Genomic DNA, 22,223 nt, shown 5'->3' on the forward strand with positions numbered 1-22,223 from the left:
GGTTCCCACCTGCGGCAAGTTGTTTTTTCATCCACTTTAGTTTCCATTAATTTATCGTTTGTTTATTTCATTTATTAAGTACAAGTAATTTCCCCTGTGTTGTCCTTGGTGTCAGTGTTTGTTGGCTTCTTATGATATTACTAATAAAAATCGGGCCCCTCGGTTAACCCTCTTTCTTCTCGTTTATTACATAACGAGGGTCTCGACTCCGGCAACATTGATTCCTTCAGGTAGCATGTGTGGGTTTATTGACCAGTTGCCTTCACGCAAAAAGATCACGTTCTCGTGACGCCTGCGGCAAAAAGGACGTTCCACGTCGGCCTCCAAGGTCTGTGAGTGGTGGCGCTAGCTAACACTCCCAGGGTCCTACTATGAGGACACATAAATACCCAAGAAAGTGGATGGGGAAACGGCGTCGCGGTAGCTCAATTGGTAGAGCATCGTACGCTAAATGCGAAGGTTGTGGGTTCGGTTCCCACCTGCGGCAAGTTGTTTTTCATCCAGTTTAATTTCCATTAATTGATCGTTTTTTTTATTTCATTTTTTAAGTACTAGTAATTTTTCCTGTGTTGTCCTTGGTGTCAGCGTTTGTTGGCTTATGATATATATATATATATATATATATATATATCTCGAGACTGGATATAACGAAATAATGTATATAACGAAGTAAATGAAATTCCCCTTAATATCCCCATAGATATTAATTTCATTAAAGACCTCCTTTTAACGTAGTGGAATAGTGCTGCCAATGGATATAACGAACTAGATTCGTCTCCAAAACCAAAAAATATCCTACCACGGTGCGCTGAGTGCATCGCTTTCCGCGGAGTTCGGCACTCGTTCGCCGCGGTAATTCAAAACTACGCGTCGAATACGTCATCGAGCAACGATGCTATTTCTCACCGCCGCATGTAGGCACATAGCTAGGAGGCACCAGCCCACAAGCAGCAGCTCACTATCACACTTCTGCACTGACAGCTCTCTATTGAGCCTGAATGGCTGCACGATACGCGCGGCAGTGCGAAAGACGGGCGCCGGTGCGAAAGATTACTGCAATCACTCCACTGCGCGGGGCGGCGCGCAGGAAGGCGCAGCTATGCGTCGCCTCCGAGATCTCCCGGCGCAATCTCGGAGGTCTCGCATAAACTTGCGCAAGCCGCGCCATGCTGCCCGGCAACGCGCGGCGGTGCGAAAAAATTAGTGCATGCATTTCTCTCTTTCTCTGCGGCGCCTCGCGCAGGCAGCCGCAGCCAAGGAGGTTGGCCGCAGCGGGGTCTGGCCTCAGAGATCACCCCGGCGCAAATTCGGAGCCGTGCATTCACTTCGCCTCTCCCTGCGGCGCGCCGTGCGGGCTGACATTTGGGCGTGGCCTCCGATATTGCATTGGCACCAGTGCAATCTCGGAGGCCACGAGCCGACCGAGTTAAGCCGGGGCGGCGATGTTTGCTTGCCTTCTCGATCACACAGCGCAGCGGGACGCAGCGCTTTGTTTTGTGGCACGTGCTGCAAGACCGCGACGAGCCAAGTGGAAAGCGGACGCGAAAGGCCTGCCTAAAAGCTGCCGCGTCAGGTGCTAAGTCGCGTGTTGCTCGCACCGAAGATTCCTTTGTTGCTTTATTCAAATTTTATCGCGTCCGTGGGCGTCTAGCGGTTGTTTTGGCGGGCCATACCTAGGAAAAATTCTATTGTAAGCATCTCATTGGTTTCTATAGGTAATATCTTATTGCATTATGAAACGATAAACCTGATACACCAACAAAAAAAAAAAAGCTGATATCCGTTATTGTTGTATTGTATTATGCAATAGACATAATACACTGATAAAACTGATAGCCTGTAATAGTCCATTAGATTAATAGTCCTTGATATGCTGATAAAACTCAGTCTATATTGCTTTATTAGCTTACACATGTATTGGTGTAGATAGGGGCGCTGTTTACCAAAGTGGTTTGTTGTACCAAGGTACATTGATTGTTACATTTTGAATCGAAGCTTTCTAAGCAAACTCTCCCAGACTCTGCTGATCTTAGTTGTTGGTGCTGTCTTATACTCACACATAGGAACAGCACTTATATTATAGTGAATTGTGGCCTATATATATAGCCCCATCTATACTACCGCTGCAGATGTGCAGGCGGCCAGCTTTAATCCCTACGAAATTATGCAGTAAAACAACAAATGGTACCTAAATATCCTCAGTGCAACAAATAAAGAGCTTAGAATACATAAATCCTTTATTAAAGCGACGCCTTCTGTGCCTTCATTCTCAATGTTTGGAGCATCTGCTTGGTTGGATTTTTGTCGAGCAATACTACCAATAAAAGTTTATTGGCACCTATAAAGTACTTAATTTGTCCAATACAAGTTTATACCAAAATCATTATGGGACTTGTACAGGGTCCTGAATATTTCATTGCGCGCATTGTAAAAAAGATTTTTCACCTACCATTGTACTGTTCTTGCTCACATTTTGCAGAACAATCACATCTCGGTGTTGACTTCATTTAGTATAATACTTGGCACAGTTAAGTGCTTGGTTTTTACGAAAAAAATACAAATTTGCCTGCGCTTATGGGGATGCAAGCTGCTGCCGCGACAGCGCAAGCATAAAGCCATGTCACTGGCTGCTGTCAGCTGCATAAAGTGCCGTTTCAGGGAGGGCTGCTGCGTGTTGCCTGCTCCTGGAATCTTACGATTATTTTCTTTCCATTATGTACCTCACTCAACAGACTCAACTCTAAGCAACTACCCAATGTGCCAAGTGGCGCCGGAGACCGCCTTCCATGTTGCGCTATGGCCATGCTACAGTGCTACAATGAGCTTGAACAGCAACTACGCTCCACACACCGGCAGTTACTTTTTTATTCTAGCATCACATGGCAGTAGCACGTGGTCAGTTGTCTCGGTTACATGGTTAGCATGGTCGCATTGCAATCGGCACACGTCGAACAGATGCACATGCGTGCCACTCCTCAAACGTAAACAAGTCAGCGTTGTGTAACTCGGAGTTAGCTGGCAGAGCAGCCTGGAGTTGAATGTTCGTTAGTGGCTGTATCAGATCTGTCATGCCGCTTGATAAAGACAACATGACTATTTATTTAAATATTGTCTGCTCTTCCTAGAACAGCTTCAACTGTTCTCTGGAGGAAATTAGGGACGCGCAATGCAGGAACACAATGCACAATCGTTGTCTGGGGAGACTCATTCCGAGCAGAATTTTTTGTTTCGTTTTCCCCTTGTAACCATGGCAAACAAGGCAAAAAGCTCTGCTTGGACATGGAATCACCATAACCGAGGCGAATGGAGTCCACCTCATATTATTCAACAATTAACAGATGTATGCGTTCATATCATTTGCATACATTTAGGAAGGTACATGCACTAACTTTTTGAACCTCGTATATACAAATTATCCACAAGTGTGCATGAAAGAATGAGCATAAGTTATACTACTAGAAATAATTTTAAGCTAAGCAAAAGCCACAGCTCATTACCTAATAACTTCAAATGTCATTTCTTTTAAATCTTAGCAGGTTAACATTTATGCTGCATACTCGATGCAATAACATTATCAGTACCCAAGGATATAAAAGGCGATGCCCCAGGCTCTTTCACTCATGCCGAAATGGAAGGTGGGTCAATTTTAGTACATTTCTAGCTCTTTAATAATTCCGTTTAGGCTGTCCATCACACCTTTTGCACAGGAGCATGCATATACACTGAACTTGGGTTATGTACCATTATACTCTCTTCATGTTTCTGTCCTCTTTTGTGCTACAAAGTTTCAAAGTACCAAACTTTAAAAGAGTGAATATTTTGTCTGGTAGGTATACGCTCGAATCTACAAGACACAGAATGAGGACATATCATCGCATTCCTACCCTGTTCTTCATTGTTCAAGTGTCAAATAAACTTCCACCATGGGACATCCCTTTGTAGTATCTGCTTATAGGGATGCAGCTTGTACTAGCTTCTGCATGCTGACTGGTGAAAAAGAAGAAAACGCAAACATTACATATGAACTTAAGTAGAACCCTCTATTAAACAAACATAGGTGCCACATATGTCATATTAGTGCATGAAATATTGTGAAAGGTTTTTGTTTTGAAAAACATGTTGGCAGTGTCCAGTGTTCAAAGCTTGGCTTTCTGCAAGTCATGCTCGCAGCTTTCTTGTTCATATTCAGATGTTCATACGTCGGCTACGAAGTGGCCAGAGACACGCACAAAAGCTTTAGATCAGTCGCCACTGCTTATGGCTGTTGTAACCTTGTATATAGTAATAATTTGTAAATACATGTTATCCCCTTAACAATATATCAAAATGCCCGAGGTTTGTCAACAGCTTTGGCACATGCTTTCAGCAAAATCTCACTTCTTTTTATACAACCACAGAGTGTTGCCAACCGTGGAATATGCAAGATATACCGCTTGTAATAATGAGGACAGGCCAAAACAACTTGAATGTTAATACCGTAGGCTAGAATTGTTTTTTCTATCTGGGGTCTTCACCACATTTTCTTGAATATAGTAAATTTTGAAAGAGAGACATAATTCATGATTGAAGGAGATATAGTGAAGAGTTTCATGCTCAAGGATGTGATGGAAGAAAAATTCTAAATTCTGAAACAGTTGTAATTGTTATTTCATATTGGTCTTGTGCATCTTGCTGACTTTAACTGAACATGGACAAAGCCAGCTATCAGCTGTGAGGCCACGAAAGACACCAGGGTTTCAGCTTTCCCTTTTGTTCTGCTTGCAGTAATGAGGCGACTTGGACAAAGGATGAGCAATATTGAACAGGACAAGAGGAGATGACAGACACAAGTGCTCTCCACCTGTCGTCTCCTCTCATCCCATTCAAAAGCAGTTTTTTTCACCCCACAGTGTACCTAATTAGTGCATTGTTGATAAAGTGACTTCCACACATGAAGTGTTGTATCACATCTTTTGTTATGAAGCCTTTGCTACTGAGTTAACTCATATTTCCCAGGTTAGACACTTCAATTTCACGCCGTAAGTTCACAACACATGCAGAAAGGGTTGCTGGTGTGCTAATGTTACTTAGTCTGAAAAGTGCATTCTGAACTGCGTATTTTTATCTGTTCTGTGAACCAAAGTTTGTGCATTTTTGCCTTGTGTACACTGTGCCCACCCAATCTTGCATAACTAAGCCTCCACAGCTCTTCTAGTGCATCGCATTGTTTCTGATTGCTATTGGATGTAGAAGGCTGGGAAATAAAAGTGTTCTTGTAAAGGTTTCGAACAAGGCTTAGTACAAATCACCACAGAAAAGGAGAATATGGCAGAAGTGCGAAATGAGCTAGTGCAGGCATCATGTTTGGTTTATTATGTGGCTGCTTTGCTTCACATATGTTACTTTTCAGCTTATTAAATGTAGAATAAGCTGTCATCTTTAATAGTTGCACACTACACTAATTTATGCAGGTCAACGTCATGGCTTGTTTGCGCCAAGAGGGATGATCTCGGAAATTCAGCTGAAAAGTTCTTCACTGCCACACGTGCAGTCTTAACTTCCGTGTGGACAATTACACGGGTCCGTGGAAACAGAAGGCTACTCAACTGAACTTCACCTTCAAATGACCCAAGTTCATGCCTGCACCTAGGAGAAATATTGGTAAGAGTTTCGGTTCAATTAAAGCAGGTGCATTTTTGACTGATGTCATAGAATACTGCTTTTAAGACTTTTTCTTTTGCCTAGATTGTGAGAACAGTCTGTTTTATGTGATGTACAGAGGCTTGGTCAGGGCTACAACTCTACGTCTGTAATTTATTATTGGTCTGCATGGTTTGGCAAAGGTAGAGCATGTTTCTGCAAAAAGGAATGCTCTACCTTTCTAGAATATGCTGTGTATTACAGATTCTCCATGGAAACAGCATGCAAACTTATCAGCAGTCATCTATTCACGACACCCAAGCATGTAGCCAGCAGTGCCTTAACAGCACTAATTTATTCGTACAAAAATAAAGTGATTGCCATAGAAAACACCACACGAACTGTTGCAAAAGTCTGTTTGGTTATATTTTTATTCCGTCTTGCATCTGGTGTTGTGAATCCACTTGATGCAGAAGCAGCCATGGTCACCTAGCTGCTGATATGGTATTGTTCTTCTATGCACAAAGTCGCGGGATAAATTCCCGGTCATGGTGGCCATATTTGGATGGTGGCTGAATGCAAAAATGCTTGTGTGCTTAGATTTAGGTGTCCGTTAAAGAACCTCACGTAGGCAAAATTATCTTGTAGTCCTCCACTGCGCCGTGCCTCATAATCAGATCATGGTTTTGCCACGTAATAAAAAATTGAATTAAATTATGGGGTTTTACGCACTAAAACCACAATCTGTTTATGAGGCACGCCGTAGTGGGGAACTCTGAAAATATGGACCACGCGGGGTTCTTTAACATCCACCTAAATCTAAGTACACAGGTGTTTTTTAATTTTGCCTTCATCGAAATGTGGCCACCGTGGCCGGGATTCAATCCCTCGACCACACTAAGCAACTGCGGCGGATGGCCACATAATGCTGCAGAATTCTTTTTTATTTAGCTTCATGCAATCATTCTAACTTTTCAACTTTTCATAGGTGTGGTACGGAAAAAGGTTTCTTTTATTGAGTTCCCTGTGCAATCAGAAATATGTCGTCTGTTCCCTCTTCACCAGCAGCTCATTAGTTCCACAGTAACTTGATGGCAAGAAAAGAGTATAATTTTAAGCAGCATGTCACTGACAGTTAGAATGCTCCGCTCAACACCTCTGAATGCCTCGTGCAGCTGTCTGAACATTGATTTGTCTTGTGTAACCACAAGCAGTGACAGCGAAGGTTACCAGTGAAGCACTCAGGTGAGCTGCTTGTTAACTGAGACAAAGCCGGGCAGGCTTTGTTGTGCAGTTGAAAATGTTAGCTCTTAGCACTTGTGTCTGGCTTCTGCACTCATTCTCACCTCTGTTTCTCATTTTAGCTCAAGAATATTTACATCCAGAGGAGTGTGAATAGATGGGGAAGAAAGAATACGTATCAGTAATGGAACATGAAAAAAAAAAATGATTAGTTGATAGAGCACTGGCAGCACATAAGACTGTACTAGCTAGCAGCCTGCTTGAGAACCAGGTTACAAAAGCTTACTGATTCAAAACCTATAATTCAGCTCTCGCTTGGGCACAGATAATGGCCTCTGATATTTTGTAAAGAAATTAATAAATAAGTACTTAAGGAGTGAGCTTCTCATACAAGACTTGCTCCAGGAATTTTGTAATTGTTGTGTTGGAAGAAGGAATCAGTGTGGAGGTGGCAGACCACCATCCATTTAAGTCTGTGGGTCTTATTGCCACAGAAGAGAGTCTGGTCAGATAGCATGGATAGCAGAGTGGTGAATATATAGCTTTTTTTCATCCACATGACAAACACCTTTGATGTTTCTATTTGTAGAATTCAGTCTGCATTGTGCAGCAGCTGTTTCACAGTGTTGTGTTGAGGTACTGGAATAAAACAAAAGAAAATATAAGGTCTTTGAAAATGTAGTTATGTGGCTTTTGCTTTGTGAACATGTGTTGGGTAAACAATGAAGTAGAGACTTGGGCTTGTTGCTGCATCTTTGACGAAAAACAGCATAAACACAAAAACAGGGACATAGGTGGAGCCACAGTGTTGCATGCTAGTGTTTGCACTTATTTTAGAGAACTTGTGTCATTAGTGACAAGTTTTACTCCAAGCATGTTTCATTTTGCTGAATGTAAAGAGGTGATGGTGCAATGATGCAAATTTGAATAATTTTTGGGCAATAAACAGAAAACGATGCTTCATATTTAGTATGTTCCCTGACTGCTTCGTCTTTAGAAGTGCTAATCTGTTGCATTCAGTTTTGTTTTCTTCTGATTTGCAGGGTAAGATTCACAGACAGCAGCATTGGAGCCTGCGACAACTGACGACATGTCTGGCTTTGTATTGTCCATTGAAGGGGAGTTGAACTTCATTGTCAAAGAGGCAAGTCTTTATCATATTTCAACAGTGCTGCCGTTCATGGCAGGAGCACTGCTGCCATTTTTCTCAGCTCGGTAGATTCTTGCAAGACGTTTCGAACTTCTCTTCAAAAACCTCTTGCAGTACCTCGACTACCTGGGACTCCACAGTGTGTCGAAACACTTCGAAGAAGAATGCCTGGCACACAGCAAGCCAATCCAGGAGAGCTTTGCTTCGTATAGAAATGAGCGGACACAAAAAGTGCAGGTAAAAGTTTCCCTGACAAACGTATAAAGCTGGACTTAAACCACAGCAAGTCCAAAGTCCAAAGTCCATGCTGGCTGCTTATTGCTGTATCAAAAGGACACAAAAGCCAACATTGGGTCAAGCTCAAGTGACAGGTTAGGTTTTTACATTATGTTAGGTTAGGCTATGTCAGGATGTATGTATATATGTATATGGATATGTATGCTACATTAGGCTATGGGTGATACTGAAATGGTAGGTTGGTTCTCAAAATGAGTTAAATGCCCTTTTACAAAAAGTAGAGGTTCTGTAAGCAAGATGATAATGATGTGACGCGAGGTGTGACTGGTGGCGCCACTGCAAAATATGAATGCAGCCGTCGCTGGTGTCTTCGATTCTATTTATAAGCAGTTGATAGTAGGAGGCGGAAAATAAGGAAGGAAAAGTAGGAAGGTCAACCAGATGCACATCTGGTTTGCTACCCTACACAGGGGAAGGGGTTTAAGGGATGAAAAGAAAGAAAGGACAGGGAGGGAAGAAGGTAATCTCAGTGTGAACACGTGCAGTTGTACATCACTTCACCCCTACAATCAGTCACTGAGGCCAGTCGGTTTCATAAATCGTAGCAAATACCCACATCGCTTTGTAAGCGTGAGACGCGTGGGGCCATGGTCTGAGAATCTTAGTCTCTGAAAATGATCTGTTGTCGAATCGGTTAAATACACTCCGAAGAATGTTACATTCGATGTCATAGAGCTTACAAAAACACAAAACACAACACATGCTTGATCGTCTCTTCGCAGCTGCATGAATCCAATCCGGTGCGTCAGTAGATAGTAGTTGACCACTGCTAATAATATTGTCTAGGTAAAAGATAATTACATTGCATTTGAACATACACAAAAAGAAAAGCTGTTCGCAAGTTTATTGTATCTTTTTTTAGAGAAGATCTGAATTAAAAATGGCATGCATCATCCTGTACAGTGATTTAAATATTAATCGTGAAACTTGGGCTCAGATATATTGATTCCATGCACTTGAATTTCAAGGATTAGTGCTTCTAGCAATCACTCAAATATGGGCAAGGAATTTTACAGAGTGAAAAGTTTCATTAAATATTTTATTTCTAATGTACGCTGCAGAATTCTCGCAGTCATAGGACGGCTTTGGCAGTAATTTATTCCCTTCCATTGAGGAACAGGATTCTCAAATTCCATTTGCGGGTCCTTTTAAAACCTCTGTGGCAAAGGGTTCCTTAAAAGGTTGTATCATGTCTTTTGTATGTATTAGAAAAGGGTTCTTTATTTGCTTGTGTGTCTGTCACTACAGCTAATCTTTTTCTTGCCTTCCTTGTGCAGAAGGAACTGCTGAGCTATTTTGATGAAGGCAAGCAGGCTCAATTTTTTGCCATTTGGGACTCTGTTGTCTCAAGAAGCACAGCCATTGATGAGGCCATATGCCGTGACCTGGAGTTTCACCTGCGGTTGCACTTTGCCATCTACCCACAGCGCTACCCAGAGAAAGCTGTGAGTTGTGAACCATGTTCTCACTCTTCCATGACGTTGTTACTGTAATATTTCCTACAAAAATTCCTACAGAGAACTTTGCCAGTGCAATCATTCAACTTCCACGGCAGTGATGAGCATTACATGAATTCGTCAAATTACAACATTACGTGTGCTTCATATTGAGTAGCGCTGAGTGAACGTAGGCACAAGGACAAATGACAGCAGAAGGGGCTTTTTGTTGCCATTTGTCTTTCTTGTGTCACTGTTCACCTTGCACTATCAATACGGAGGACATGTACCATCAAGCCCAAATGTTTGCCATTTTGAAATTTTTACATGACCCTCATAGCCTATTATGCAGCTTTCAGCTTTAGGGCATTAAGCCCCACAAAATTCAGTTTAGTTATATGTTAGTATTGTGTTAGTAGGTTGCATGTCGTGTGGGCGTGCTAGCCCAAGTGCATGGTATGTCAAACACGTGACCTGTAAGGAAGACATTGTGTAGTGGGAAGAGAGATGGCCATGCAGACAGAACCACAGGAGAAGTGGTTAAATTTTTATTGTAATATGGGTAACACATTCTGTGCTTTTTGTATTCACCAGAACCTTCAGGGCAGCGTCACTGTTGAGGGCGCTATGTCAAACTTCCGTCAGTATATAGAGTCCATCAAGGCCCGCACTGAGGATCCACTGGTGTACTTTGCCTTGCCTTATGTCCAGAACCCAAGGCAGTTTCCTGTCTTCAAGCCAGTTTTTGAGGCAAGTGCTAACACATTTTTTAACTACTTCAGTGTTTTACAGCAAAGTTGTCATTGTGACTAGCATGACCTAATAAATGTAAACATAAATGTCAAAGATGCTAAAGCCATAAGTGCAACATTAACTCTAAATGAGTTAATGTTGAAGCTGGAAGATCTTAATTTGTCAGCGGCTGTCTTAAGAACAGCAGTTGTAGCTATGCTAAAATTGAAGGGCATGTTAACATGCTTATGTGGGCAAAGTTATAAAAGTGCCGGAGAAATAATGAGATGAGTTGTGAGAAACAATCAAAATTTTATTAATTGCTTGCCCAAGACATAGTGCATTATATTTAAAGAGGTCTATAGAGGGGGGGAAGGGAGGGGGGGGTCTTTAATGTTACAAATAGCTTTGCTGAAACTCAGGCTGTGATCCTACAAAGTCGCACAAGTCTACTGGAGTACACTGACATTTTTTTTTAATTTTCATCTCTTGCTTTAAGTGACAGTCCTAGTCCTCGAAACCTTAGAAAAATATTACAGCAGAACTCAACATGACTGTTGATAGCAATGCAATTAGCATTTGAGCAATGTAATGATACACCATATTTCGGAAGTCACATTTATTTACCCTCTCTAGTGGTGATTCCGAGACTTCGATTCGTTGGCTATATGCGCCATACTCCAGTATCGTTCCACTTTGTTATGGCACTCGCTTGCCAAGGTTTCCCACGAGCATGGTGGCATTACCACGACTGTGCAATGCCAATGCATTGAAGAAGACGGAATGATGAACGAAGGATGTCGACGGAACGACAAAGGTGGTATGACAACGATGGCATGACAACAATGGAATGACATTTCTTAAGTGACAGTGTTGGTGTAACGATGACATGACGACAATATGAGGACAACGAAATAACAAACAATGTATTTCGATGAGGGTATGATGACAACTGCATGATGAATCTGGAATGAAGACGATGCCACGACCATGACGACAACCACAACATAATCACGATATAATGACAACAGCGTGATTACGATAGAATGAAGTCTATGGAACGATGTTACTGAAGTGATGATGATAACAAAACGACAGTGTGATGCTGACGACATGATGAGAGCCAGATGACGAAGTTAGAATGATGACGATGCCAAGATGATGACATGACAACGCTATAAGAACAATGCGATGATGACAACTGTATCATGAAGCCACTGTGACGATGACGGCAAGTCGAGAGTCAGATGACGAAGCTGGAGTGACAACTACTGAATGACCACGGTAGTGTCAGGACAGTGATGCGACAACGAATGCATGACGACTCTATGATGACAATTGTGTGATGATGACGGCATGACGAGAGCCAAATGATAAAGCTGAATAACAATGATGAAACAACCACAATGGCATTATGACCACGAGCACATACCTATTTGCCCACACTATTAGACAACTTGGGCCACTAAGTTGGCGTAGAGGGCGTGACGACGATGGCATGACGAGAGTCAAATCACAACGCTGGAATGACGATGACGGAACAACCACAATTATATCTCGACCATGAGACAGGCAGGCAGGCAGGCTCAAAATTCCTTAAGTAGGTAAATGTTAATCGCATTAATACTCGCAAGCCTTAGAGTGGTCAAGATAATTTACTATAATAGCTTTTCTGTGCGCCAGTTTTGGTTTTGTTTCCCAGGGGTTGTACATGTCACAACATCAGCACACAGAAGGTGGTTCTGTCAGACCAGAATATAGTGACATATTGACACTTGCTCTGGCTTGCTTGGCCGTCTACTGCGCTGCACCATTGGGCCATGCAATGAGTACCAGCCTTGCTGATGACCAAATGAACATTGCAGATGACCGAACACACACAACTCCTGGAAAATGAACCATAACTGGCTCGAAGAAAAGCTATTATAGTAATTTATTTTGGCCACTCTGAGGCTTGTGAGCATATTTTTCTAAGGTTTCAAAAGCTAGGACTTTCATTCAAAGCAAAAAAATGAAACATCCTAAAATGTCATGCTAGTTCTCTTTTAATTAATTCTTTCTGATGTCCTTCTGTTTCAGGAAAGCTGGGTGGATGAGCTCAAGACTAGGCTGGCGAAGTTTGTGCAAGAGTCTCTTTCAATTCAGTACCAACAACGAGCAAAGCCTCGCCTTATGGACCTTTATGTATCCTTTATTTTACTGAAAAGCAACCTGGCTCCACACTTACAAATGCAGTATGGCCATCTTTCATCATTTGTAATTTCTAATGAAACCTGAGTTCTGGGGCCGTATTCTTTGTTGATCACTTTTTATGATGTCAATTTCAGTGCCATTTTCGGTTGGCTGACAGCAGAAGCAAATGTTACGAAAGGAGTGCCACACCTGCCACAAATGTTATTTTCACATTGCATAGTTCTCAAGTATATTGACAGAATTCCCCACTGCAGTAACACGCCATGCTGGTTGCTTCATCGTGCAGAAGTAATGGTATCCCTGAAAGTGATCGACCAAAAGTACATCTCCTGTTATAAGGAAGTATTAAATCGTAATAGCTAAATTTGCTGTTTGTTTGTCTATGGCTTGATCAGCAATTTCATGGCACATGTTTATGCATTGCATAAATCAAGTGTATTTTAGACTGTAGACTGAAATTAAACCTTGTCACTGCATCTGTTTCGTGCCCTTTGTAGATTTTGTTAGCTGCCATCTGAGTCTCTCAACAAGGTGCAGCTGACTGGCTTCAGTTCAAGCTTGTAGGGAGCACATATCTTGCAATTTAATTATCAAATGTTTCAGATTATCTACAGTTGAATAAATTATTGTAAAACACAGTTGAGAGTTCTTGCAGAAAAATGGTTTCGCTCTTTCTGCACTACCCTCAATGAGGAGACATGAAGCTAATGAGCACCTCATGATAGAACAGTGATGAGGTTCCATGCAAATGATGCACATATGCAAATATCAGAGGCATGAACGCATCATTGGGAGTCATATTTTAACAGTGCTTGTCGCAATACACAGGAACGTAAATATCAAACGTGGGAATGTTTCGACATGTCTCGTGACGTCCACTCGTCAGCTGTTCTTGGCTAAATTGTCCTGCTCTGACAAGCCAAAAGTTGTATTTTTTTTTTTCTGCATTCAATGCCACGGACGAGTCTGTCTCGTCCACAAGTTTAAGCGATCTTTCCAAGCGCCAGCAACGAGAGCTGGGCTGGTCCAATTCATTTTGGCGTCCTAATGAGTTCTCTCTTTGGTCCCCACTAATGGGCCTACAGACTCCATTCATCTATGTTGGTCCGGTGGAGACATTTAAAAACGGTGGCTGCCAGTCGTGTCTTGCCATGCCTGTTGGGAAAGCACCACTTTGATTTGATTGAGTCATCAAGTCATCAAGCTTTGTAGATTATTTGCTTCTGCATTAAAACATTGACTGAGACTGCAATGTCTTGTGTTCTATAGGCAAATCTAGAGAGTCCGATGTTGACGACTACGACAATAGCTTTGATATTGTGTGGCATTAGATGGACGGAACCATTCGCCTGTGCCTCCTCATTTTAAATTTATGTATTTTAAGACATAAGTTGTGAATTTAGTACTCCCACATCATATGTTATATATATCTATATATATATATATATATATATATATATAGAACCTGCAAAACATTTCCTACCCAGACGTGCAATAAAAAGGAGATTTGTATTTTCAGAACACATTATTGGATTTTTTGCCGGCACTGAAAGGGCTATAGGCTCCAATGAAATTATTGTTTAACCCGCTGGCCATTTCGTTTTATGGAGATATTTCTTACCCAGAATGATTAGTTTTTTATTGGCAATTGTGAACATGCTTCTTATAGAAAGCAGGTTTTTCAGCTAAAGAAAAAGATAACTGACTCATAGAATAAACAAAAGTTGGTTACTGAAGTTTATTGTACGAGCCCCAGATAAACAAGAATGAAGAAACCGCCAGGCATGTATTGCCATCTGCCAACCGAGACACTAATTAAACCGTGGGCGAGTGTCTCTCGTCCAAAACGCTAACGGGGAGAACAAATACCACAAGGACGAGCCACACTCGTCCTAAACACCTGGTGAACACGAGGGCTTGGACGAGCAGGGCTCGTCTAGAATGATTAAAGGATAAAAAACCTCGGACATTTTTTTTTTTGCTTCTGAACAATGCCAAATTAAAAGCCAGGTTGGATTACATAATGGTGAAATGATGAAGCCAACTGTATGTATTACATATAGTATAAGTCACACTGAGTCAGCTTAAAATTTTTTTCTACTCATGAGCTGAGTTAACGCACTGTATTTGCACCTCAATGCAAAGTGTAATAGGCCCTATGTGTGAACACCTCCTTAACTGCAGCTGAGTCAGTATTGCAGCGATGTTGAACTAAATGGTAAGACCTGCCGTCAACAATGTTTTATTTACTTGTATAAAATGTTGACTTGGAGAGTTGTGTATGTGTCGCTAAACAAATATTTTAGCATCCCTTAATTTATTTTGCACACTCCCCCATGACCAACTTTGTGCGAAGTGTTTTGTTGTGGGAAGCAAGATCTTGGTCTTCAATTGATGTTGGACAGCTGTTATATTGTAAAACTTGGAAGATTCTGAATGCATAAACTTGATTCGGAAATAAATTGACAGAAAGAGAGAGATACATGTGTTATATGAGAGTTCACATGTGCATGTACATGACTCCCACAACTGCCATTGGCCATTAAAAACAAATTCTGGGGTTCTATGTACCAAAACCCCAATCTGATTATGAGGCATTCCGATTCTTTATTCACTAAGGTCCCACAGCGCCATCAAGCATTATTGCAGGAATCACAAAGCAGTACAAAGAATTTCACCAGAGTTCTCAATTTGTGCCATAAGCAACTTTAATTCCATAATGTTGTCCTGGAAAGAAAGAATCGAGCATTGCGACAGCCTTGCAACATCATTTAACCATTTAACAGACTACTGGATCTGTAATTGCAAGTTAACTTTGAAGTAAAGTGAATGCAGTCAAAAATTGCCATACTATTGCTTATTACTTTATTTTACATTAACTTTACCATGCACATTTTCAGACATACGAGAAGACTTTCGGCGCTGTGAACAGAGATTACAACAGTGTGATGAGCAGCGTGCAGCTCTGGATAAACAGATGTCTGAACTACAGGTCCGAATTTTTCTTGAACTTATGCTCGTAATATTTGTTCCTTGACTGGTATGGGCTGTAATGCATTTTATCCATAGATATATACAACTTGCTGCTTTCAAATTATAGAGGTACATGGTAATTCAAGGAATACTAAAGAAAAACATTAAGTCAACTTAGATCAAAAGACTAGGCTTCTCTAATAATGAATTCGTCATTCGTAGCTAGAACAGAACTTTTGTAACTGGGAAAACGATGAAAATTAATCACTGGAATGGAGCCACCTGTTGTGGACTATGGTACATCAGGTGTGACATCAACATTCTTATTCACAGAGAGTGACACCAAGGGAGGTCACATGAATATTAATGTCAACTCATCTGTTTTGGTGCTGTCAGTTCAAATTGAGTAGCAGCAGCCGGACCTTTGGCGACAATATTCTACGCAGCAAAGTGATATATTGGCACACAGAAAATTATCGTAGACTTCCAGACAAATAATCTATTGATCTAGCTTGACCTAAGAATTTTTTTTGTGTGCGTCTGTTTAACATGGAACTAAATTGACCCCTAACTTTTTCTCATTCCTCTTGCAAATGTGCAACATGAGCTACATTTGTAAACACTGCTATTCTTTTTCTTATTAAACTCTTACTTAGCTATCAATGTAAATGAAGTGTTCGGCATGTATTGTGCCTGTTTGTACAGTGACAATGGTTCTTATTTTTCTTGTACGACATTTTCAATTCCTTACTTTGCGAGATGAGTAAAGTGAAGAATCTTCCTGCAATGTCCCATTGTGTTACTTAATTATTTTCATTTTTTTTTTTTCACATACCTGCTGCTTTTTTGTCCACCTGAAGGCATATCTGCTGCGACTTGCCACGTCGGCTGAGCGGCTATCGTGTTGTGCTGCTGAGCTTGATGTTGTGGTTTCAACTCCAGGCTCTCCCAGCTGCATTCAGATGGAGTTGAAATGCTAAAATGCATGTGTAACTATATTTAGGTGCATGTCAAAGTACTCCAGGTAGCTCAAAATTATTTCTAAGCCCTCCACCGAGGCATCTCTCATAGCCCCGGTGTTGCTTTGTGACACTATAAAAAGTATAAATAATCATTAGTTGCTGCAGTATGTATGCTGGGCATCCTCCCATACAAACATTCTATGTCGTGGAACTGCTGCAGCTTTTACAGTGGACATATTTTGAAATGAAGTGAATTAAGGTGTTCACTTGTTTGAGGATTCTACCGGAATAAAGGTAGCCATAATGCAAAATATTTGAGGCAGAGTGACACTAGTCCATCATGATGCTATATAAACTGTAATAGAACAACTAGACCAAGACAACCATTAATACACACACTTATAAGATGATCTGGCAGCAGCGGCTGTGAATACATCACATTCAACCAAGTGTACATAATATGTCAAAAGAATATACACACTCTTGCTTGTCCTGACTCTCAAAAAGTGCCTATGCAAGAGCACTTTGCAGACTGGGGAGAGCAAAAAACTTCAACACACACTTCTCTCTGCAAAATTCAACTGTACTCTGACAATAAAGACAGAAGTATTAAGAGATGAACATGCACCGTGCGGCATCAGCCAGGTGGCCTGCCAGAGATGGAGACCACAGGAGTCGGCAATTGACGAAGGGGCAGCCAACACTTGGCTTTCGTTAGAAAACTTGCTTAACATAGTGTGAGAGCTAAAATACTTCCCTGGTCTCTCTTATTGCTAAGTGCTTTCAATGAATTGCTATTACAAATAGCCCAGCTCATCTCTTGTTAATAGTTTGGAGTCCGAAATTGCAACTAGAGATGTTCGTTCTTGTCATGCAAATTTCATGTGCATTGTTCTAGAACTTTTTGTAGCTGCCAATATGTATACTGATAATGGTTCTGCAGCTTTATTGCATATTTGGAACAACGGCCATCAGCTATAACATAGCAGATGGCGCTATTCAGCTGTGAGATAGCTGCTACGTTATGGCTTAATATGCTAATTCTCATCGGATCACCAAAACTAAGCAGCATCATGATTTGTCCGTACTTGGCGGGGTGACCACCAGAGATTGCTGAACAAGACAGGTGTCCATGCACAGCAAGAGATGTGCCCTTCCCCCTACTATAAAACAAGCACTATTATTATTATTGTGATTCTTTTCAACTGCCTTTTGTTTATTTTTTTCTGACCATGTACGCTGGTAGTGAACCTACCGACCTTTCATTCATCTCTCTCTCTCTCTCTCTTCCCCCCCCCCTCTCTCTCTCTCTCTCTCTCTCTCTCTCTCTCTCTCTCTCTCTCTCTCTCTCTCTCTCTCTCTCTCCCCCCCCATTCAGGATGACTACAAGACACTTGTGTCTGTAACAACAGAACTGATTACTGCCCTTGAAGCAACTGTCAGAGGAGATCTGGTAACCATATTTTACTGCCTGGTTTGCTCTTTTAGGCATCCGTATAAAGAAGCAACGTCAGCCTGTCTGTGGCATCTTCCTGGTCACTCTAGTTCTAAACATACAGCAGATAAGTCGCAGCAGTGCTGGCATAGTTATAGTGTTCAGTAGAGAGCAGGAGACTATTCTATACAACTGTGTGCAAACTTTTTTTTGGCAGCAGGACTTCCGACGCCCTCAGAAATATTGTAACTGTAGTTTGCTAAGCAACAAAGGTTTGAAACTGCGATCAGCATGTCTAACTCGTAGGGCAAACCTTACATGCCTCACTTACTTTTTGAAAAGCACACATAGATGCAACAGACAAGGTGTACATTAAAAGGTTTCAAAACACAGGAGCATTTAACTGAACATTGGTGGAATATGCAGAAATGTTCTGAATTACTCAAAAGCTTGAATCAAAGGATGCCTTCGAAATTTCATTCATTTACTGATGGCAGGATCACTTCTAATGCAGGTGAACTTGGATAATGTGCTGTTCTCATGTGGGCAGCGGTTTCCTGAATTAGTGAAGCTGCAGACTCCTCGTACATCATGTGGGTCGACCTGTGATGGCCAGGTGTTTGTCCTCAGAAGTGGACTCCACACTAGACGCACCAGGTTCGTGCCGATACAAGTAAACAGAAAGAAAGGAGTATCATTGAGTTGTGTAACTTTGTTATTTATCTATAGTATTGGTGCAAATTATCCTACAAAGATCTTGTTTTTACGCATAGTGACAAAATACATGCATTAAAAGTCAAGTGAGTGGCGGCAAACATAGAGCTTGCAAGCAGTGTATTGCTCAATTTTTGTCTTCGTTAATTCAATTTGTCATCTGTGCATTGTTTTGCATACAATCACACCTAGTTACAGCGAAATAGGAAACAACAGAATTAGGAATATAGAAAAGTAAGCGAAATTCCCCTTGAGATCCCTATAGAGATTCACAGTGCAGTTCATGCAATAATGGATATATAACAAAATAATTCTGGCTCATCTTTCAACTTCGTTATGAGATTTTACTGTATTACATATTGTAGTACCACTTACACCTGTACACCTGCTTTCTTCTCACAACAATGTTTTGTTTTGTTGTTTATATTATGTAACTTTAGTATTTTATTATTAACTTTTATTCCCATGAGGCAGACATGACCCTGCTTAGAAAGAAAGAAAACACAAGGTTGAAAGTTATGCAAGATGCAGCACTTGTTCCTTGTGATATTTTTGTGTGTGTGATTGTCTTAGTTTGTGCTGTTACGTCTGTCCTATTTGTGAATCAACTATCCCAGCAAGGAGTTCTTTTAAACCTAATCTAGGAGGCTTATTCCTGCCCACTAAGTTTGTTAACTTTATAATGATTCTCATAGTCATAGACAATAGAGCACATAAGAACCTGAACAATATGGCACCACGTGTGGCAACGAAGAGCAAACAAGAAAACATTGCACACAGAGGGAAAGATCAATTGTTAACCTTTATATTGACAAACTGATGTGACAAGTAAAAAAGTGCTCAGGTTTGTCATCCTGCAGTTGTGCAGAAGGCCATTATGAAAATGTGTGCAGGCTAGACTTCTCTAAGATCAAGCAAGACCTGTCGGAGGCGAGTGCCAGCACACGAGCTCTTCTACTGCAGGCACTTCGATGGGTATGTGTAGTCTGTCATGCATGCGGTCTCTCCAGAAGTTCTTTCTACACTTGTCCCCTTACAAAGCTGTGCCCTCCATTTCATTTGCATAGCTTCATCTTGCTAAGCTAAAGACTTATAGAATTGTTCCTACTTCTGCGGAAACCTCATACATATCTTCTTCAGTTATGAATGATGGCAGTGTTTCAATAAATGTCTCAGGGTCACACAATTTACACATGGGCACAAGGCTGCATGCACATGACGATGATGACGCTTTGTGAATTTCCGAGTCACCCTCATACTTACAGAGTAAATAAATATCGATTTATTGTGCTGTAAGTCACGTTGCCTTCTTTTATAAAAGGAATTCTATCACTAACTTAAAGCACATATACAAGTTAATTATTAGCTGCCAGCATTACAAGATGGAAAAAATGATTTTTTTACTATTGCTGACAGAACGTGGCACGTTAAACATCCGGTCAAACATCATAGTACCTTCAGCAGAGTGGTTGCCTTTAGCCATACTCGGCACGTTGAAGTGACATAGAGTCACATTGAGTACACATTGAGTTAAAGTTACCCAAAGTTTAAAGGGACAGTAATAAGAAAAATCAAGTTGAACTGCGCTAGTAAGTTACCCTTCTACAATACCAAAAAAGCCACTCTTATTGTTAGAGGAGGCTTGGTAAGCCAGAAAAGATGAAAAAGTGAAAGACAGCTGGCAATGTCACCTTGAAGTCCCTGCACCAGCTCACCATAACGTCGGGGATTTTGACGGTGTCTGATCGGCCCGAGTTAATTCTTTAGCAGTAAAGATCGACTACATTGTATTCCAAAAGGGCAAAAGACTGAACCTACCGCAATTCAAGAACTTTTAAGGCCAGACCACCTATACTCTTAATGAGACGCACAATTTCGCATCTGTGCACCTGCGCATGCGCACACGGTATGGGACAGCTTGTGCGTGTCAAAGTGCGCGGCGAGCACAGACCAATATTGATATGTTTCAGACTGATATTGGTGCTCGGACTGCCTGTGTTTTGCAATGCACATGGCTATACACAGTTACGGCATGGCGAAATCATTTCTCAGTGAGGCTGGTTCCTGTCATGCGAGAAAGTGCTTTTTCTTCCCTTTTGTGCTGATTTAGCAACTAAAGAAATGAAACAATTATGTTTATAATTATTTTCGCATCTTGAAGCACTGTCAACACGGTACAAAACGATGACTGCCAAACCGTTGATGTTTAGGCACAGGCTGGCATGCATCTCTTGTAGACACAAACCACCATTCCTTGGGACGCATAGCATGTGGAAGGTGCGTAGACGCATGCATGCGACGGTAAGCGTATGTGTGATCAGGCTTTTACTATGCCACAATGAGCCAGATACGAGAAAATGCTTTTGAATTTGTGATGTCACACTGTCGCAGGTCTTTGCACAAAATTTTTCAAAAATGATAGTTTGGTTTTAATTTTCTGTTCCAATAATCAATCTCTTTCCACAAGACTAACAAAAATAAAGTTATGAAAGAGTACTTTATCCGTCTAAACTGATTACGTCCTTCTCTTTAGATTCACTTCAATGCCTGTGGTTTTTTTCTTCCTTGCCACCAGTGGGCAGAACTGGCAAAAACAAGTTGTGTACACAAGCGCTTACACCATGATTGTAGGGGATATACGAGGTGTGTTCAAAAAGTACCAAACCTTTGGTCAGCAGAAATAGGTTTATTTAGTAGGACGTACAAAACCCCAATCTCCTTCAATGTAGTCTCCCCTTGATAATGCACACACTTCTCCCAGCACTCTGGAACGCATCTTTTGGAATGATGATCAGCTGGGCCATCGCATTTCACATGGTGCCTTCTCTTGACTGATATCGGGTTTCTTTCAGCAGCATTTTCAGCTTGGGAAATAGCCAAAAGTCACACAGAGCCATGTCGAAGGAGTAGGAAGCCTGACAAACCACAAGGGTGTTGTATTTGGTGAAGAAGATCTGAATCAGATGTGCAGAATGGGCAGGTGCGTTAACGGAGCTGCCATGCTTTTGCTGCCCACAGATCTGGTCGTTTGTGCCACACAGCATCACGAAGGCGACGAAGGACCTTGTGGTAGTATCCTTTGGGATGGTTCGGCATTGTGGTGCATAGTCATGATGCACCACCCCATGGGAGCCAAAATAAAAACCAAAAAACTCCCACGGAGCAAGAATTACTGAGGAGGCGAAACAGCGCTCGCTTGTGTGTCCCAATAAAGTCACGGCATCGGGCACGGCGCCGCCGTGCCCTCTATCATGAGTCGACTTGCCAAGAAGGCAAAACTCGCGCGGCGCGCTCTCCGGAGAGGCTCGCCGGTCCAAGGTCATTCGGTGGCGATTCACCACTAGCACTATATGCACGTATGGGTGTGTTTCTTGCGCGTCTTCACCGGCTCCAAATGCTTCGAAAAATTGCTGAAAAATGCTGAAAAAATGCATCACTTACAGAGCAATTGCCTGCATGATGTACTTTTT

At 41.5% G+C, this 22,223-nt stretch overlaps 2 protein-coding genes across 13 annotated transcripts in view; one reads left to right on the forward strand and one right to left on the reverse strand.

Annotated features, from left to right (window-relative positions):
* LOC142575342 (lisH domain-containing protein ARMC9-like) overlaps nt 1-22,223 on the forward strand; it is a 60,086-nt gene that overhangs the window by 11,339 nt on the left and 26,524 nt on the right. Inside the window, exons 2-12 of the mRNA XM_075684612.1 lie at nt 5,451-5,640; nt 7,905-8,005; nt 8,126-8,248; nt 9,586-9,753; nt 10,339-10,494; nt 12,556-12,660; nt 14,863-14,887; nt 15,570-15,661; nt 17,983-18,057; nt 18,554-18,696; nt 19,647-19,728. Coding sequence (XP_075540727.1) covers nt 7,952-8,005; nt 8,126-8,248; nt 9,586-9,753; nt 10,339-10,494; nt 12,556-12,660; nt 14,863-14,887; nt 15,570-15,661; nt 17,983-18,057; nt 18,554-18,696; nt 19,647-19,728 — 1,023 coding nt within the window. The 5' untranslated portion in view covers nt 5,451-5,640; nt 7,905-7,951. The remainder of the gene's footprint in view (nt 1-5,450; nt 5,641-7,904; nt 8,006-8,125; nt 8,249-9,585; nt 9,754-10,338; nt 10,495-12,555; nt 12,661-14,862; nt 14,888-15,569; nt 15,662-17,982; nt 18,058-18,553; nt 18,697-19,646; nt 19,729-22,223) is intronic.
* LOC142575345 (uncharacterized) overlaps nt 13,617-22,223 on the reverse strand; it is a 29,338-nt gene continuing 20,731 nt past the window's right edge. For 8 of the 12 annotated variants that reach the window (XR_012826631.1, XR_012826630.1, XM_075684618.1 and 5 more), the window contains 2 exons: nt 16,478-16,594; nt 14,909-15,396 (listed from right to left, as the gene is read on the reverse strand). Coding sequence is in view for 10 of the 12 variants with exons in the window: in XM_075684622.1 (XP_075540737.1) it covers nt 15,322-15,396; nt 16,478-16,594 (192 nt within the window). In the remaining 2 variants the exon portion in view is untranslated. Of the gene's footprint in view, nt 13,825-14,908; nt 15,397-16,477; nt 16,595-22,223 lie in introns of those variants that run through there. The other 4 variants (XM_075684617.1, XM_075684619.1, XM_075684620.1 and 1 more) reach the window with 1 other exon arrangement.

Source organism: Dermacentor variabilis, chromosome 3 (genome assembly GCF_050947875.1).
Source record: "Dermacentor variabilis isolate Ectoservices chromosome 3, ASM5094787v1, whole genome shotgun sequence".
Classification (NCBI taxonomy): Eukaryota; Metazoa; Arthropoda; class Arachnida; order Ixodida; family Ixodidae; genus Dermacentor; species Dermacentor variabilis.